This window comes from Eretmochelys imbricata, chromosome 2 (assembly GCF_965152235.1).
Source record: "Eretmochelys imbricata isolate rEreImb1 chromosome 2, rEreImb1.hap1, whole genome shotgun sequence".
Lineage (NCBI taxonomy): Eukaryota > Metazoa > Chordata > Testudines > Cheloniidae > Eretmochelys > Eretmochelys imbricata.
This window is the reverse complement of record NC_135573.1, coordinates 33,959,509-33,977,707: the sequence shown is the minus strand read 5'-3', so window position 1 is coordinate 33,977,707 and position 18,199 is coordinate 33,959,509. Positions and strand designations below refer to the sequence as shown.

Below are 18,199 nucleotides of genomic sequence, written 5' to 3'. Positions count from 1 at the left end.
CATGTGGATGAGGAGTGTGGGGAGGGGCAGATGTGCCTGACTGAATGGGAGAGGCTTGGGATCAGCCAGGGTCTGCATGGAGAAAGCTCCCCAACTCCCTAACAATCCTGCCCTCCCACCCAAAAATAAACCTGTACAATACTTTTCCCACCCACACCCAACAACCCACCAGATTCACTCCAGGCTCCTTTCCTCTTCCTCAACTCTTCCATTACCCCTGACTCCCCCAAGCCTTTGCAATGCTTCTGACAAGTGCAGGAAATACAGATCTGTATTATTTAAATGAATTAATCAACATTCTATATTAATATGCCTAGTAAGGAATCTATTTGTCCAAAAAAAAAATTACCTGAATCTTTTTTTGGTCGGTATTGGTACAGATATACTTGCTGACAGAGATTTTGAAATAAAGTAACAAAGTAATTGATACTGGCATGGTTATATTGTGGTGTTTTGACAAATAAAATCTGCAGAATTTTAAAATACTGTGTGCAGAATTTTTAATTTTTTGGTGCAGAATTCCCCTAGGAGTAAATATGGTACTGTTTTGTTTGAGTTTTTGTACTTCCTTTGGTTCAGTTAGAGAACTATATAGATCAGTTGGGTCACTTTCACTAACGGGTTCATATATGGTTTTATCCACAGCTCATTAAAACTAATAATCTCTTCCATCTCTCTACATTTTTCAGATGTCAGTAATATATAAAACCTGAAACTAGCTTTCCATTGAAAATCTAGTTCCTAAATATCCCTTTTCCAAGGAATGTTAGTCACTGTTAAGCAGCATTACTCTCTCAGCTTGACATCTAGACACCCAATCGATCTTCCTGTCACTTCAAATAATGTTCCTCAGACCCATGCCATGGACAGTCACAACTGTCTGTCAACTTTCCAAGACACTGGATCCATATGGGCAATTCTCAAAGAAGAAAGTTACTATGATTCTTCAAGGTGATTTGCCGTATTGATACATGTGCACTGCTTATGTTTGGTCTTCTTTAGAGTCTCTTTACAAGGGATTCCTGACATAGTGGAAAGAATTTATGGATGGTTTGGACTACATCATTGTAATCTCTTAGAAATCATGCATCATTTAACAAATGCTGTTATCTAGAAGGGACTTCAAGATCACTTGCTACAGGTGTGCTTATTCTCCAGGGATGGTGTTCCATAAAGACAATTCTCTCTTAAAAACCAACATTTCTATGGTAAAGGAACAGTTTTTATTCTTTCAAAAAATTCTCCATTTAAAAAACCCAAAACTACAGTTAAGAGAATCAGCCACTTCCCCACTATTACACAACCTTTCTTAACTTTTATATTGGTCACACTCATAGCTTGAGCCTCGTGTATTTGCAAAAACAATATGCAAAAATTAAAAATTTGTCATAGTTTATTTGAAATCTCACTTTCATTTCCAATATATAATATAACACCTTTCGGTGTGTGTACAAAATAAATAAACACACCGTGAATATTGCTCCACCAAATATCAGTAACGTAGCCTAAAGTACAAATGCTCAAGCTCTATGGACGTAAGTCTGCACCACCTTATACATACTTTATGACACCAAACAGGTGAATCATTCCAATTTATTCATAAAATTTTTCATTTACTTGAACATATTGCACTAGGAAACTTATCAAAGTTTGACTTAAACTTAACGTAGATCGGAACTATGTTCCATTTGAAATCTTTAGTACATATTTAATAAAAACCTAGAAATCAAAAGTACACATGCATGTTTCCATTAAAAAACAAAGTGGCAAAACTAAGATTTGGTGAATAGTTCTATTACGATGATGAGTGATGAAGGATTATATAGTAGTGGAAACTGGCCAGATTTCTAGGTACTAATTAGAAGCCGTTTTTAAATGTCTGATTCTTAATTTTTGTGTCTGCGCCCTTGGATAAAAGTGAAACTCTGGGACAAAGTCTTTAGTTGGCAGAACTTCAGTTTCTCCCATAAATGTCAGAGCTCTGACTCTCTTCATCCTCCACCTTAGCTTCCTACTATTACTCCTTTCCCTGGCTATTGACCCTCCTCCCAGTTATCAAATTCTTACATCCCCCTTACCCTTTTTTTATGCAATTATGAATGCTGTCTACTAAATTCTCTAGGAAACTGAAAGTTCTGCAGTACTATAAAACGAACAGGAAAAATCTACAAAGACATTCCTAACTTTTTATTACTTCTAAGAATAACATTTAGAAAATTTAGAATAGAGATACGAATTTAGCAGACAGATTGAGAAATAAATCACTCAAAAGTGAAATAAAGACTTGTGTCCTACCCATCAGGGGACACAACTATAAGGCTAACTGTCGGAATGTCCTGTATGTGCTAAGAAACAGTTGCTATCCTATTTGTTTTTGAGCGGTTATTTGCTCATTCGAACATGGGACTCAAACGGTACACTAATCACTAGGATTTGTTAAAAACAATAAGCTTATCCATGGTAAATGGATTCTGTGGTCATTTTGTTTTTTTTAATTGGGATTACCAACTAAAATGTGTGCATCTTATGCAGAAGGCTTGTTTTAAAAATTAAGCAATATTTTAAAAGGGAGGGAGTGAATTTCCATGTGACTTGCACAGAATTACTCTTCAACATTACAGTGAATAAATCAGCCTACTTTATAATTCTATCTAGTACTTGCAGCTTTCTGCAAAGTTGTGACTTATATTTTGTATACTAGCACTGTGCTTTGAGGCTAATATTTGTATTCAAACATGGTTGTGAGAACCTGCTTTGGGGCAGTGCTGAAAGGGCAGAGTGCAAGGAGACAGTGTATGTGGGTTCCTATCTACCAATCTGATAAACCATTGCAAAAGCGGCAGAGTCCTGTGGCACCTTATAGACTAACAGACGTATTGGAGCATAAGCTTTCGTGGGTGAATACCCACTTTGTCAGATGCACATAGAGGAAATTTCCAGAGGCAGGTATAAATATGCAAGCAAGAATCAGGCTAGGGATAACGAGGTTAGTTCAATCAGGGGGGATGAGGCCCTCTTCTAGCAATTGAGGTGTGAACAGCAAGGGAGGAGAAACTGCTTTTGTAGCTGGCTAGCCATTCAGTCTTTGTTTAATCCTGAGCTGATGGTGTCAAATTTGCAAATGAACTGAAGCTCAACAGTTTCTCTTTGAAGTCTGGTCCTGAAGTTTTTTTGCTGCAGCAAATCTTTAAATCTGCTAGTGTGTGTCCATCCTGGACAATGATCCCTCACTTTCACGGTCCTTGAGAGGCAGGCCAATCCTAGCCCACAGACAACCCACCAACTCGAAGCATATTCTCACCAGCAACTACGTACCGCACCAGAGTAACACTAACTCAGGAACCAATCCGTGCAACAAACCTCGATGCCAGCTCTGTCCACATATCTACACCAGCGATACCATCAGAGGACCTAACCAAATCAGCCGCACCATCCCCAGTTCATTCACCTGCATGTCCACCAATGTAATATACACCCTCATGTGCCAGCAATGCCCCTCTGCTATGTACATCGGCCACACAGGACAGTCCCTACATAAAAGGATAAATGGACACAAATCAGATATTAGAAATGGCAATATACAAACACCTGTAGGAGAACACTTCAACCTCTCTGGACACACACTAGCTGATTTAAAGGTAGCCATCCTGCAGCAAAAAAACTTCAGGACCAGACTTCGCAAATTTGACACCATCAGCTCAGGATTAAACAAAGACTGAATGGCTAACCAGCTACAAAAGCAGTTTCTCCTCCCTTGCTGTTCACACCTCAACTGCTAGAAGAGGGCGTCATCCCCACTGATTGAACTAACCTCGTTATCCCTAGCCTGATTCTTGCTTGCATATTTATACCTGCCTCTGGAAATTTCCACTACGTGCATCTGACAAAGTGGGTATTCACCCACGAAAGCTTATGCTCCAATACGTCTGTTAGTCTATAAGGTGCCACAGGACTCTTTGCCTCTTTTATAGATCCAGACTAACATGGCTACCCCTCTGATACATTGCAAAAGAGACTCTAATAAAGAAGGTATAGCCTCTGAAAACTTGAAATGTAGCTTCAGATAATGCTGAATACCAGTTATGAATCTAGTACTTTAAGAGATCTCTCAGAGCAGCAGTTTTAAACCAATGATCAGAGATGAGAAATGTCAGTAATTGGAAGCAATACAAAATTCTTACACTGGCATGTCTGTCTACCTTGTAGCCACCATTCCTATAACGTCTCATCTGGCCAGTATCACTGTTTGTTCTAGTTTTGCTTTGCTTGAGGAAAATGTGATTTAGAAATAACTATAAATGTTTGAAAACCATGTACTATTTCTCTTCTGTGTTAGAGCACTGATACTAAAGGGGTGTAATACAGTGCCACAAAGGTGCATGGCATTGTGTGGGCATGGGGGAGGAGGGGAGAGAAGAATTCTGCCTTGAGAAACTTAGTCTGTGGGCTTGCCAACACTTGGTTGTTTTATAATTGCTGTTCCAGAGTATTCTAGAATAACTTTGTATTTAGGTAACCTTCCAACTGTAGACAAGCCCTAAAGTAAGGTGAAATACCCAAATGAACTGACAGATAACCATTTGCCACACCTCTGTACTATAAAGTACCAATAGTTAAATGTAGATGTAATGGAGATCTGAGAGTGGGATAGCAGAGAACCAAAGGGAAGATGGAAGTCCCAGAGAATAAATATCCTGCTCGTCAGTGTAACTGAAAATATCAGGGTTTTTTGTGCCAAAAAAGTGTTTAAAACATGAGTATTTTCCAGTAGATATTGTTTTAAGAGTAATGTAGGCTTGAAACAGAGTCCCGATCTTGTTTCTGTGTGTATATATATATATGCACTAAGAAATTGTCCTGGCGTAGGTCCTAAGCTGTCGTCTTATTTAAAAAAATTGTCCACTGTGGGGTTCCATGTTTTTATGTCAATCACTTCTGTAGCAGATGTGATTATTTATTAAGACTTATGCAGTCTTTTTCCTAACTGTGAGTGCTGTAACCTGAGACTAGGAGCTGAAAGTCAAGCTTAGTTTTCACTGGTTTTATGTATAGATCCCATGTGCCAAACACTTCCCTAGCTTACATCTTTGATCTCCCATTTTCTTCTTTGCTGTTGCAGAAGAGTAACTGAAGGCACAGTTTGGTCATGCAATTATAACTTTATTTTGACATGGAAGCCAGAAGGAAATCATACACACAGTTTCCCTACCTTTTGCGCAACATGGATATTTCAGATACTACATTGTCTACTCTCATTGCCTGATAGTTCTTCAGGTTATAAAAGTCAACATAGCTTCGCTGAAGTCAAGCTATGCTTCAGTGGAACTATGCCGATTTCCATTTGCTGAGGATAATGGCCCTTTTATATCTGGTCTGTTTTTCAGTTTAATGTACTGGGAGCCATGATTTCAGTTTTTCTGTCAAATGCTCTTGGAACAAAAGGTAGATGACTTTTAAATGTTGAACTAAGAAACTAGTGAAGCATACATAAATGTACAGGACTCAAAGGAGAGTATTCTTTTTTGTACTCTGGAAAACAATGTCTTTCCTTTTGTAGGATCCAGATGGGCTTCAGCGAAATGAGGCAGCTACTTCACCAGCTTATGCATGTTTTCGTCCTGCAAGAGTGGTATCATCCACATCAGAGGAGGAAGAAGCATTTACTGAAAAATTTCTCAAAATTAATTGCAAGTACATGACTTATGGCAAGGTACTTAAACTCCTCTCTCTAACTCTTAAACCATGCTATATGTTTTTATATTAACTTTAAAGGTTTTTTTAAAATGGGAAATACAAGTAATTCACTTCACAGTAATAGACTGATATTTGTTTCATACATTTTTCCTAAGCATTCTCTCTAGATTCCCAGACTCTTTTTTGCCTTGACACATCAAGAGAGCAGATTTATAATCCAACTAGTTGTGACGGGTTTTCTTGTAGCAACATTGTACGGTGACTGCATGTGCCTTGTGGACATGTAGGTTGTATAGCCCTCCCATACTAGCAGTCCCTAAGGGTGGTCTCTGGTGGTCCTAGTTGGTCTCTGATGACCGTACTTGTCTTTAAGTACATATTTCTTGTTGCCTTAAAATTTTAGGGTTTTTTTAATTTGTTAGGATTATAAATAGTCTTTGCTTCCACTTTATTTTTAATTTGTATATATAAATGAAATTTTAAAATCTCATGCAATTGAAGTATCCCAAGTATAGCAAAATGTCCCTTGTAGGGCTAGAGCATGTCTTCTGAAGCAAATGTCCTGGAGGAAATGTCCTGAAGTCTAATAAGCTTTAGCCCAGTTCACAAGTATTGGAGCTCTGTCCAAGTATGCTGGAGGCAACCAGTTGATCTACTAGGAACTGAGATTTTCCTCTAAAGCCTTCAGCTAAATCCACTAATGAAGAATTCCATGTCACAGAAATGAATGGGTCTAGGAAGTGGATTAGCAAGTCCTGGGGAGTCTGAGGTGCTTTATGTCTTAACGTAGGCAACTCATTCAGCTTGCATTCAAAGTCCTTTGGGTTGTTTTCCGAGTATGCTCTTTCAGCCTTCTGGGCTATAGATAAAGCTTCTGTTATTCCTCAATCCAGGCCTATGCTAGGAGCACTTAATTGATATAGCTATACAGTATAGTGTATTGGCAAAGCACGGTTAGTGTGGAGTCAGCTGATGTAGGCCAAACTGCACTTCTGCCAGTATATCTTATTCCAGCAGTCCCCAAGTGAAATAAGCTGGACTGGCAAATTTGGCCCAGTATAACTGCATCTATATTAAGTACAATTGAAATTGCCAGCACGGCTATGTTGCTGGCAGCTTGCACCTCATCACATCCCTGAATGACTTAGCTATGCTGGCAAAATTTTCATAGTGTAGACCTGTACTCATTTTACCAAAAAAACCTGACTTTGCTTGTAATCCAGTGTGGTCCACAGTGGGTTTACTTCACTCCTTGTCCTCCTCTCCTAGGTGGGACTTTAAGTTGATGGGATATCTCTTTGAGCTCTTATTAGCTTTCCCTTGGGTTTCTGTAAAGTACACTTTTCGAATTTCCATATTCTCAGGTGGAAGAGTGAGAACTGCAGGTGTTGGTTAAGAACTTTCCATTCCAAAGGACAAAACACCCCTGCTTCTTTCTTCAAGTTACTCCCTAAAGATCACCCAGTTACCTTGCTATTCTTTGTTGCTTTGATTCATGTCATAGAATAATAGAAGATTAGGATTGTAAGAGACCTCAGGAGATTATCTAGTCCAACCCCCAGCTCAAAGCAGGACCAACCCCAACTAAATCATCCCAGTCAGGGCTTTGTCAAGCCAGGCCTTAAAAACCACTAAGGATGGAGATTCCACCACCTCCCTATGTAACCCATTCCAGTGCTTCACCGCCCTCCTAGTGAAATATTTTTCCCTAATATCCAACCTAGACCTCCCCCACTGCAACTTGAGACCATGAATTCTTGTTCTGTCATCTGCCACCACTGAGAACAGCTGAGCTCCATCCTCTTTGGAACCCCCTTTCACGTAGTTGAAGGCTGCTATCAAATCCCCCCTCACTCTTCTCTATTGCAGACTAAATAAGCCCAGTTCTCTCAGCCTCTCCTCATAAGTCATGAGCCCCAGTTCTCTAATAATTTTTGTTGCCTTCTGCTGGACTCTCTCCAATTTCTCCACATCCCTTTCTGTAGTGAGGGCCCCAAAACTGGATGCAGTTGTGGCCTCACCAGTGTCAAATAGAGGGGAATAATCACTTCCCTCAATCTGCTGGCAATGCTCCTACCAATGCAGCCCAATATGCTGTTAGCCTTTTTGGCAACAAGGGCACACTGTTGATTCATATCCAACTTCTCGTCCACTGTAATCCCCAGGTCCTTTTCTGCAGAACTGCTGCTTAGCCAGTCGGTCCCCAGCCTGAAGCAGTGCATAGGATTCTTCCATCCTAAGTGCAGGACTCTGCACTTGTCCTTGTTGAACCTCATCAGATTTATTTTAGCCCAATCCTCCAATTTGTCTAGGTCACTGTTAGCCGACGGCCAAGGATGTTTGGTGAGGTGCCAGCTATGCCCGTTTATACCATCCGTGACTTTAACCGCTAGGACGCACTGTCCCTTCGCGGCGGGCAGCCCGGGCTAGGCTGACGGATGCCCCAAGGTCCTAACCACCCGTGACTTTAACTGCTAGAGCTCAGAGCTCCTTCGCAGCGGGCAGTCAATACTGACTGACAGGTGCCCCAATGGCAGCACTAAGAGCCTCTCCACACCTGTGACTTTAACTGCTAGAGCTCAGAGCTCCTTCGCAGCGGGCAGCCAGGATTGACTGACAGGTGCCCCAAGAGTTTGCCCCGTGGAGGCGGCACAACTCAACGCTAGGCTCTTAGTACTCTCACCTAATGGCCAGGCTTTAGAGCCAAAACGGCTGAGGTTCTTTAATTGTGTTGGCTGCTTTACAGTAAACCAGAGAAAACAAGTCAGGCTTATGCATAAATGGTTACCAAAATTTATTAAGCTAGATTCTAATCATATGGTTACAAAATTGCTAGTGCCTACTTATTTAAATGTAGAGATGTTACACACACAAACAAGTTACAAAACTGAAGCCACAATCCCAAAGAAAGAAAACAAAGTATAGAGCTCTATTTCAAAATATGTGTACACTAAAGATAGGAGATCAGGTGTGGGTGCTTCTTACCGTCCTTGCATCTCTCGATTCCAGCGGTGCCAAGCCAGGATCGGTCACTCAATTCCGCGGAAAGACGAATAAGGGACAAGGCGTAGGGACCCTCTTAGCTGCAGAAGCCTTGGGAGGCTGTCACTTATCTGACCAGCAGATAGATAGTGAAAAGCACTCAAAAATCATGGTGCTGTAGGTCCCCTACTTATACCTCTGTACTCCTTTATTCTCTTTCTCCTTTCTTATGCCAAATTGAGGCTGGTCTGTCTGGGTGACGCCAGCTTTCGCAAGAGTAGTTTACACTTGCAAGGGAGAGAAACAATAAGTGTTGACTACTGGACATTTCTTTTATCCGGGTAAATATTTTCCCAACTAGGATGTTGGTGTGTGTGCATCACGCTAGTTAGTAGGGGCTAAGAGCCATGTCTGTCACAGGGCCTCTGCCTGCTGTGAGCTTAATCGTTGTATCTGTTCCCAGAGGCACATTGTAGCAGCACACCTGTGCTTCTCACAGCTTCAAAGGCTGTGCTGGAATATATGTTAAGTGCCCTGTTCCGGCTTCCTCCTGTGTTTCCAGCAATGCTGGTCTGAGGGGGGGGGGGCTGGCTGTCTGTCTGGCTACAGTCACTCTGGACCCTATCCCTACCCTCCAGCGTATCTACCACTCCCACCCTCTCTTGCAAAGTCAAGCTGTTAGCTCTCAGTATGCATTTTATAGACATGCGTTTTTTCTATTTTGAAAAGGGTAAGGGCATTGTGATAGGGTACACAAATCTCACAGTGGGCCAGAAAGGATTAAAGGACGGTACTGGGCACAGGTAGCCGTGCCCCACCAGCCCTGAAGAGCATGCTCCAACTGGAGACACAGGTTTGAACAGGGATCAACCCAGTTTAGAGGAGAGGAGTACAGACCAACCCTGAAGTCTCCTGACAAGGGGGCAAGAGAAGCCTCTCTGAAGGAAGAGAACAATATGCTGAGCCCAATTGGGGCTGATTGTTTGGTTTCTTTTTCATTTTTCTTTTTTCCTTATCTGGGACCAGAAGCTGAGGGAGGAAAGAAGTAGTAGGAAGTACCCCAGGGAGGATAACTCAGAGGCAAAACACTGTTGACCCTCTTAGGTGTCTTTGTCAGGCCCTGATGGAGTGGGTGGACCCCAGGCTCCCCTTCCACTGTCCTCAAGACTGGGTGGGCATTAGCCAGTAGGCGATGCAGCCCACTAAAGTCCCCGTTACAGGCATGTTTACAGAAACAATTCATGTGTTTGTGGTCATGTCTAAAAAGACCACGAGGTAATCTTCCTCTTACAGAGTTAATCCATCATGAATAGAGCTCCGTGACTTCTGCAGCGGCCAGTGTAGCTGACCCCATGGCCCCTGTCATAAATATAAAGGGAAGGGTAAACCCCTTTGAAATCCCTCCTGGCCAGGGGAAAGCTCCTCTCACCTGTAAAGGGTTAAGAAGCTAAAGGTAACCTCACTGGCACCTGACCAAAATGATCAATGAGGAGACAAGATACTTTCAAAAGCTGGGAGGAGGGAGAGAAACAAAGGGTCTGTGTCTGTCTATATGCTGGTCTTTGTCGGGGATAGACCAGGAATGGAGTCTTAGAACTTCTAGTAAGTAATCTAGCTAGGTATGTGTTAGATTATGATTTCTTTAAATGGCTGAGAAAAGGATTGTGCTGAATAGAATAACTATTTCTGTCTGTGTATCTTTTTTGTAACTTAAGGTTTTGCCTAGAGGGGTTCTCTATGTTTTTGAATCTAATTACCCTGTAAGATATCTACCATCCTGATTTTACAGGGGGGATTTCTTTATTTCTATTTACTTCTATTTTTATTAAAAGTCTTCTTGTAAGAAACTGAATGCTTTTTCATTGTTCTCAGATCCAAGGGTTTGGGTCTGTGGTCACCTAGGCAAATTGGTGAGGCTTTTTACCAAACCTTGTCCAGGAAGTGGGGTGCAAGGTTTTGGGAAGTATTTTGGGGGGAAGGATGCATCCAAACAGCTCTTCCGCAGTAACCAGTATTAGTTTGGTGGTGGTAGCGGCCAGTCCAAGGACAACGGGTGGAATATTTTGTACCTTGGGGAAGTTTTGACCTAAGCTGGTAAAGATAAGCTTAGGAGGTTTTTCATGCAGGTCCCCACATCTGTACCCTAGAGTTCAGAGTGGGGGAGGAACCTTGACAGCCCCCTAAGCAGCTAGCCCTGGGGACCACTGCTCAGGTGGCCCTGGAGACAGCCACACTGGCCGTAGCTGGAGCAGCTCTGCAGCCAGCGTCTTGGGCAGCCCCACAGCCAGCTGTTCTGGGGCCAGCCTCATCAGCTGCTGTTCTGGTGACCCCGGGCAGCTGGCCCTGGGGACCTCCTGAGCAGCAGCCAATGCAGGTGTCCCTGGAGGCCACCTGAGCAGCGGTCCTGGAGCAGCCACTGGCCCCACCCCCAGGGCTTCACCCCCCACCACCACCCACCCCTGGTGGCAGTGGCCAGAACAGCCACTGGTACTGCAGGCTCCTCTGCCAGGGTTCCCTCTGGCTGCTGGGGCTGTGGGCTCCCCACCGCCCCCACCAAAAAAGATTCAATCGTTCATATTTATGGTATAAGTCGTGAACAAGTCACTGGTCATGATTTTTTGTGTTTTGCCCGTGACCTGTCTGTGACTTTCACTAAAAATACCCATGATTAAATTGTAGCCTTAATCCTGAAGTTTTCAGGCCTCCCTTTTATTTTGAAGTCTAGACTTCTGGATTTCTACGTTCCGCTCTTTGGAGTTTTTACCCTAAATTCTAAATCCTCTCTTTTGGTATGTTGAAGTATTTCCTGCACCTCTACTTGACTGGGAAACCTTCAGAGTTGGTAGGTGGTTGGTTCCAATAAAATCTTTATTTTTCCATATTGAACCAAAATTTCCTTCTGTTGTCTGGGGCGGAAGAGGGTCCCTTTCAGTTGTGCCTAAGGGATTTAGGAGTACAAGTCCAGCTGGTTGAGGTGGTGGAGTCAGAGGGTGGGATATTTGCCAGCGAATGCCTTACTGCTAAAGGATGAACTAGCATTCGGCTGAGCCCTCAAGGGTTAACACGTTGTTAATGTAGCCTCACGCTCTATAAGGCAGCATGAATGGATGGAGGAGAGACAGCATGGCAGAGAGAGACACACTGTCTGTGTGTGTGTGTGTGTGAGAGCGAGAAACTCGCATTGCCCTTTTAAGTACACTGCCTTTTTTAAGTAGATCAGCAAATTGAGACAGCAGCTGCTGCCAGCAAGCTCCCTCCATCCTGAGCCCTGTCATTTCCCCCACATTCTGTAGAGGTGGGGCACAGGAGAGGTGGACACCCTGACAATAGCACCCTTCTTCCTCTGCACAGCAAGCAGGAGGCTCCTGGGAGCAGCTCCAAGGGAGAGGGCAGGAGCAGCACATAGCACTGGTGGTAGGGACAGCTGAACTGCCCGGCAATTGATAGCCTGCCAGGTGGCTGCCGCACAGGGAACTTAGGGGAGCTGACAGGGGGTCTGCCGGTCCACCCTGGTTCCAAGCCCCCACCAGCTAGCTCCAAGTTAGGAGTTACTGTAGGAGGCACTTTCATGGTTGCAAGGACAGATCCCTGTCCAGATCTGCCTGTAAAAGAAGGGGTCCCTTCCTGAGCCTGTCCAGGCCTTTGTGTACAGATCTGATGACTCTAGGACCTCTAAAGACCTGGAGGGTAAAGCCTGTAAGAAAATGGATCAGTTAGCGCTGTTGATGGCTTCAGCTCTGAAACACAAGGACCGATACCTACCAGCTCCATCCAGAAGTGTGGGACCTGATTCTTACTCTGTGCCGGCCTGTCCTTCAAAGGCCTGCCCCACTACAACTTCCCAAGATACATCCTAGCCATCAGTCCTGACTGTCGGAACGCCCCAAACACTGGGTCGTACAGACACCTACACTACGGCGGAGGATATTTTGCTCCCTTACCCTCTGTCTCCTCTCCGGCCCAGTCCTCCTGAGAGAGATTGCCACACTGGAGGATGAAACTGCATCGGCGACCTTAAAACATCTCCTCTCCAACTCCCAGGCAGGAGTACCCACCCTCTGGTACTGTCGGCTCCACCAATGGAGAGAGAGCAGTTCTTAGACTGAGTCGCTCACTCTGGCTGATCCATCATCTCCTATTGTAAATCTGAGCCCTGACAGGCAATCAGATCTGAACAGCATCATGCCAAATATGACTTTCCTAGGGGCTGCTGGTACCTGATATCGTGGGTTCCCTCCATCCAGTAAGTCCCTCCTTTTGGCCTTATCGGGGAGGTGCCCCAGCTCCATCCATGAATTATACCACAACTCTCCAATGTTGCATCCACTGATCTGTCAGAGGACGAGGAAGAGAACACTGATCTGAATCTGCAGGTATCAATAAGAACTAGGGCTGTCAAGCGATTTAAAAAAATTGTGATTAATCGCATGATTAAAAATAATAGAATATCATTTATTTAAATACTTTTGGATGTTTTCTACATTTTCAAATATATTTCAATTACAACACAATACAAAGTCTACACTGCTCATTTTATTTCTGATTACGAATATTTGCACTGTAGAAAAACAAAATAAATAGTATATTTCAATTCATCTAATACAAGTACTGTAGTATAATCTCTTTATAATGAAAGCTGTACTTAAAAATGGAAAATTATGTACAAAAAAAACTACGTTAAAAAATAAAACAATGTAAAACTTTAGAACTTACAAGTCCACTTACCACTCAGTCCTACTTCAGCCAATCGCTCAGACAAACAAGTTTGTTTTCAATTTGCAGGAGATGCTGCTGCCCACATATTGTTTACAATGTCACCTGAAAGCGAGAACAGGCATTCTCATGGCACTGTTGTGCAGGCATCGCAAGATATTTGTGCCAGATGCACTAAAGAGTCATATGTTCCTTCTTGCTTCAACCACCATTCCAGAAGATATGCGTCTATTCTGATGACGATGGGTTCTGCTTGATACCGATCCAAAGCAGAGCAGACCAACGCATGTTCATTTTCATCTTCTGAGTCAGATGCCACCAGCAGAAGGTTGATCTTCTTTTTTGGTGGTTCGGGTTCTCTAGTTTCCGCATGGGAGTGTTGCTCTTTTAAGACATCTGAAAGTATTCTGCACACCTCGTCCCCCTCAGATTTTGGCAGGCATTTCAGATTCTTAAACCTTGGGTCGAGTGCTGTATCTATTCTAAGAAATCTCATATTGGTACTTTCTTTGCATTTTGTCAAATCTGCTGTGGAAGTGTTCTTAAAACGAACATGTGCTGGGTCATCATCCGAGACTGCTAGAACATGAAATATATGGCAGAATGCAGGTTAAACCGAACAGGAGATATACAATTCTCCCCCAAGGAGTTCAGTCACAAATTTAATTAACACATTTTTTTTAATGAGCATCGTCCGTGTGGAAGCATGTCCTCTGGAATGGTAGCTGAAGCATGAATGAATGAACATATGAATGTTTAGCATAGCACATAAATACCTTGCAACGCCAGCTACAAAAGTGCCATCTGAACACCTGTTCTCACTTTCAGGTGACATTGTAAATAAGAAGCAGTCAGCAGTATTTCCCGTAAATGTAAACAAACTTGTTTGAACAAGCAGTAGGATTCAGTGGACTTGTAGGCTCTAAAGTTTTACATTGTTTTGTTTGAGTGCAGTTATGAAATAAAAAAATCTACATTTGTAAGTTACACTTTCAAGATAAAGAGATTGCACTACAGTATTTGTATGAGGTGAATTGAAAAATACTATTTTACTTCATTTTTACAGTGCAAATATTTGTAATAAAAAAATATAAAATGAGCACTGTACACTTTGTATTAGAAATCAATATATTTGAAAATGTAGAAAAACATCCAAAATATTTAATAAATTTCAATTGGTATTCTATTTAACAATGCAATTAATCGTGATTAATTTTTTAATTAGTTTATTTTTTTGAGTTAATTGCATGAGTTAACTGGGTTTGACAGCCTTAATAAGAACCTCATCCTTGTCTCCTAATGAAGCTGTCATTCCATCCTCACCATCTCTGCCTGAGAAATATAGGCAGTACCAGTAACTACTTCAGAGGATAGTCAGTGACCTCTGTATAGCATTGGATGAAGTTCAGGACTCTCAGCACTGGCTCCTAGCTGTTCTGCAGCCTACAGATCCAAGCAAGGTGGTGCTCCTGGTTAATGAGGCCAGCATGGAACCAGACCGAGTGGTCTGGCATAACCCAGCATCATGTGCCCTCACATCTAAGAAGGTGAGACACTGTTTTGCCAAAGGGGCTGAACTTCTTTTCTCCCAAGTACCTAACTCCCAGGTTGTTCAGGTAGCCAGAGAGAGAGCTAGATGGCGGTGTGAGGTGAGAGGCAAAGTGTTGTCATGGGTCAAAAACTGGCTAGGAGACAGAAAGCAAAGTGTAGGATTAAATGATGAACTTAAACTTTTGCCATGATTAAACATGGGTGCAAGGGGGTCTCAAGTTTCCGAATGTCGTAGTGGAGCAGTAGCTCCGCTACAGTTAGGGTTGAGAGTTATTTGAAGGTGGGGATCTCAGACCGGCTACCTGCTCCTCTGGCCTTTGTGGTTCCAGAGGGGGGTGGGGCCCAACTGCTGCTGATGGCCCTGGGGGAGGGGGCTGATGCTGCCCTCCCCTCCACCAGCTCAGTCACTACCCAGGAGGCTGTGGCCACATGAAAAGCCCCCTGATGACAATGGTGGCCGCATTTGAGAAACCGGCCCTTAGTAGTTTTCAGAGATTGTGTGTGTTCATGTTCCTTGCTCTCTGCTTGTGTTCTTCAAGGGCTTCTTTGAAGGTTTTGCCTGGAGACTAAAACTTCTGGTTTAAGAATGATACTTGAAAGCGCTCTAAAATCCACATGAAGATTCTGATTTTATTTTTGAAGTGTTTTCAAGGAAATCCACTTTATTTAATTTGAGAAGACGAAATACTTGAGGTCACAAGCAGTTAAGGTAAATGTAATCTTCCTGAACAATGGGAATCAGTTTGACCAAACAGAATCAAGTCATTGGGGTCACTTGATCAAGGGATTCCTAAAAAAACAGTGTGCCTAACATGAGCTGCTACTAGCATTTCCACATTCTCTAGCTCTGTACCAAACGTTTTAAGAATATGGTGGTCAGACCGGGGGGTGGATGGGCAGGGAGCAGATGGGGAGAAGGATTTGGAGCATTGGAGAGAGAGGGACAGAGAGAGTGAGTGTGTGTGTGTGTGTCGGGGGGAGGGTTGGGAGCATGAGGGTTTGGGGCCTGTCTCCTTTTCCAGCCCTTGCACCTTAGGTTTGTGTTCTGACCCAGCTGCTGAAGAGCCAGCACACTCCTAGACAACTACCCTGATTAGTTCAAACACTAATTTTTTGAAAATCCAGTTTAATGGCTAGATCTTTGACGAGAGAACTGGGTGTCAAAAAAAAGTAGCTTTTCTGTGATACCTCAACAAATATTGTCGTCAGAGACCTTTGCTCTCTGGGAACACTGAAGCACTTACAGAAAAGAGCCATAAAGAGGAAAGCTGGGCACCTTCTGCTCCAGTGACATATTTGAGGGGGAAGGGAAGTAGACTCATTTCTGTCTTTCCCCTCTCCTGCCTGATTTCTCCCCATGGCTTCTCCACCAGCCCAAGGGAGGGGGCTCTAGGTCTCCCTTTTCTTCTACTGTTCCCCTCCTTGGGGGAGGAACCAAGAAATACTTGTTTCTCCATGCTGCTTCCAGTAGTGGGGAATGGGCTCCAGGCTGACCCTTCTTTCCTGCTCCTGTTGTTTCTAGGGGAAACGGGGAGGTCAGATCAGTACAGGAGAGAGTGGGGAAGAAAGGAGGAGGTGACAAATGAAATTCAGTACTGATAAATGTGAAGTAATGCACTTTGGAGGGAAAAAATTGAACTGCTTATGCTTTTTAGGATTCTAAATTAACTGTACTACCACAGGTAAGGGACTTGAATGTCAATGAAGACTTCTGCTCAATGGGCAGCTGGAGTCAAATAGTAAACAATATGGTAGGATGCATAAGGAATAATGGAGAATAAGGAGATGGTGAATAATAAGGAGAATACTATAAAGCCTTTATATAAATCTGTGGTGCGGTCCCATATAAAATACTATATTTAATAATGAGCACCCAGGTCTCAAAAGGTTACTGCTGTATTCAAGGAGGTTCAGAAAAGGAGAACGGGAATTGTTGAGACAGCACAGGAAAAACTCCCCTGAAGAGAAATTGAAAAAAATTAGGAGCCTATCTTAGAAAGGAGGTGAATAAGAGGAGACATGGTAAAAGTATTTAAAATAATGAACGTAGATAGAGAGCTTCATTCACGCCTTATCTCATTACACAAGAACAAGGGGACGTTTAATGAAATTGAAAGGTTGCAAATTCAAAAGCAATAAAAGGAAATGCTTTTTCACACAACATATAATTAAACTGTTGTGCTCTCTGCCATAGGAAGTTGATCTTAAGAACTGAAGATTCAAAAAGGGATTAGATGCTTCTTTTATATTCACATCCAGAATATTAGAGTGTCAATGTTTAGAAATTTAGTGGAAGGAATATTAAACCTTGTGCTTCAGTGCTTAAGCCAATCTTCAATTACTAGAAATCAGGATGAGATGTAATATATGCACTGCACACCTGCATATTTGTCTCATTCTTACACCTTGCTCTCGAGCTTTTGGTGCTGACCACTGGGTCAGACAGGATATTGGACTCAATATGCCTTTGGTCTGATCCAGTCTGGTGATTCCATGTTTCTAACATGGAAGTAATTGTCTATGAGGAATATGCTTTCATAGAAAATTTTTATTTGTAAACTACTCCTGGGGGAAATCTGCACCTCTGTGTGTATGCAGAATTCATGTCCCTACAGATTTCTTTGCTTCCCTGCAGAAAATGAGAGGGAAGCAAAGAGAAGCTGTAAGAATGGTCACACAACTCTCCCCAGCAGTCATTTCAGGCATCTGGAGCAGCCGATGGAGAGATAAATCACTGCAGAGGGACAGGACAGGACTGCTCTGGACTCGGCTGCTAGTACGGGTTGGGGAGGATGGGACTTATTCTTCCCCTGCATGGACCAGCTGGGGCAAGGCAAGATGCAGCCCCAGAAATCTCCTTGACTGCAGGAAGCTCCGTACCCTTCCACCTCCCCACTTCCTGCCCCCATCACTCCTCGCCTATGGGGCGGGGGAATCCCTGTACAGGGAGCTGCTCCCCTCTCCACCTGATCTCTCTCCCTCCCTGCCCCGCCAAGCCCTCAGCATCCAGAACGCCCACTGCACCTGTACCACTGCCAAGCCGCCCCACACACACATCTGGACCCCAACCCCTGCACCTAGATGGCCCCTGCACTCAAACCTCCACCCCGATGAGACTCCCGACGAGTCCCCCGCACCTGGATCCCCATCCCAGTGAGCCACAACCAGCTTCACCCAGACCTCCACCCCACCAAGTCCCAGTCCCTCTGCTGAGCCCCAACTACCTTCACCTGGACTCCCCTGCAGAGTCCCATTGCCC

The 18,199-nt window shown here is 43.4% G+C and overlaps 1 protein-coding gene across 3 annotated transcripts in view; it reads left to right on the top strand.

Annotated features, from left to right (window-relative positions):
• The window catches only part of OXR1 (oxidation resistance 1), a 404,602-nt gene that overhangs the window by 298,479 nt on the left and 87,924 nt on the right, over positions 1-18,199 (top strand). For all 3 annotated transcript variants that reach the window (XM_077809882.1, XM_077809881.1, XM_077809884.1), the window contains one exon: positions 5,558-5,710. In XM_077809882.1, coding sequence (XP_077666008.1) covers positions 5,558-5,710 — 153 coding nt within the window. The remainder of the gene's footprint in view (positions 1-5,557; positions 5,711-18,199) is intronic.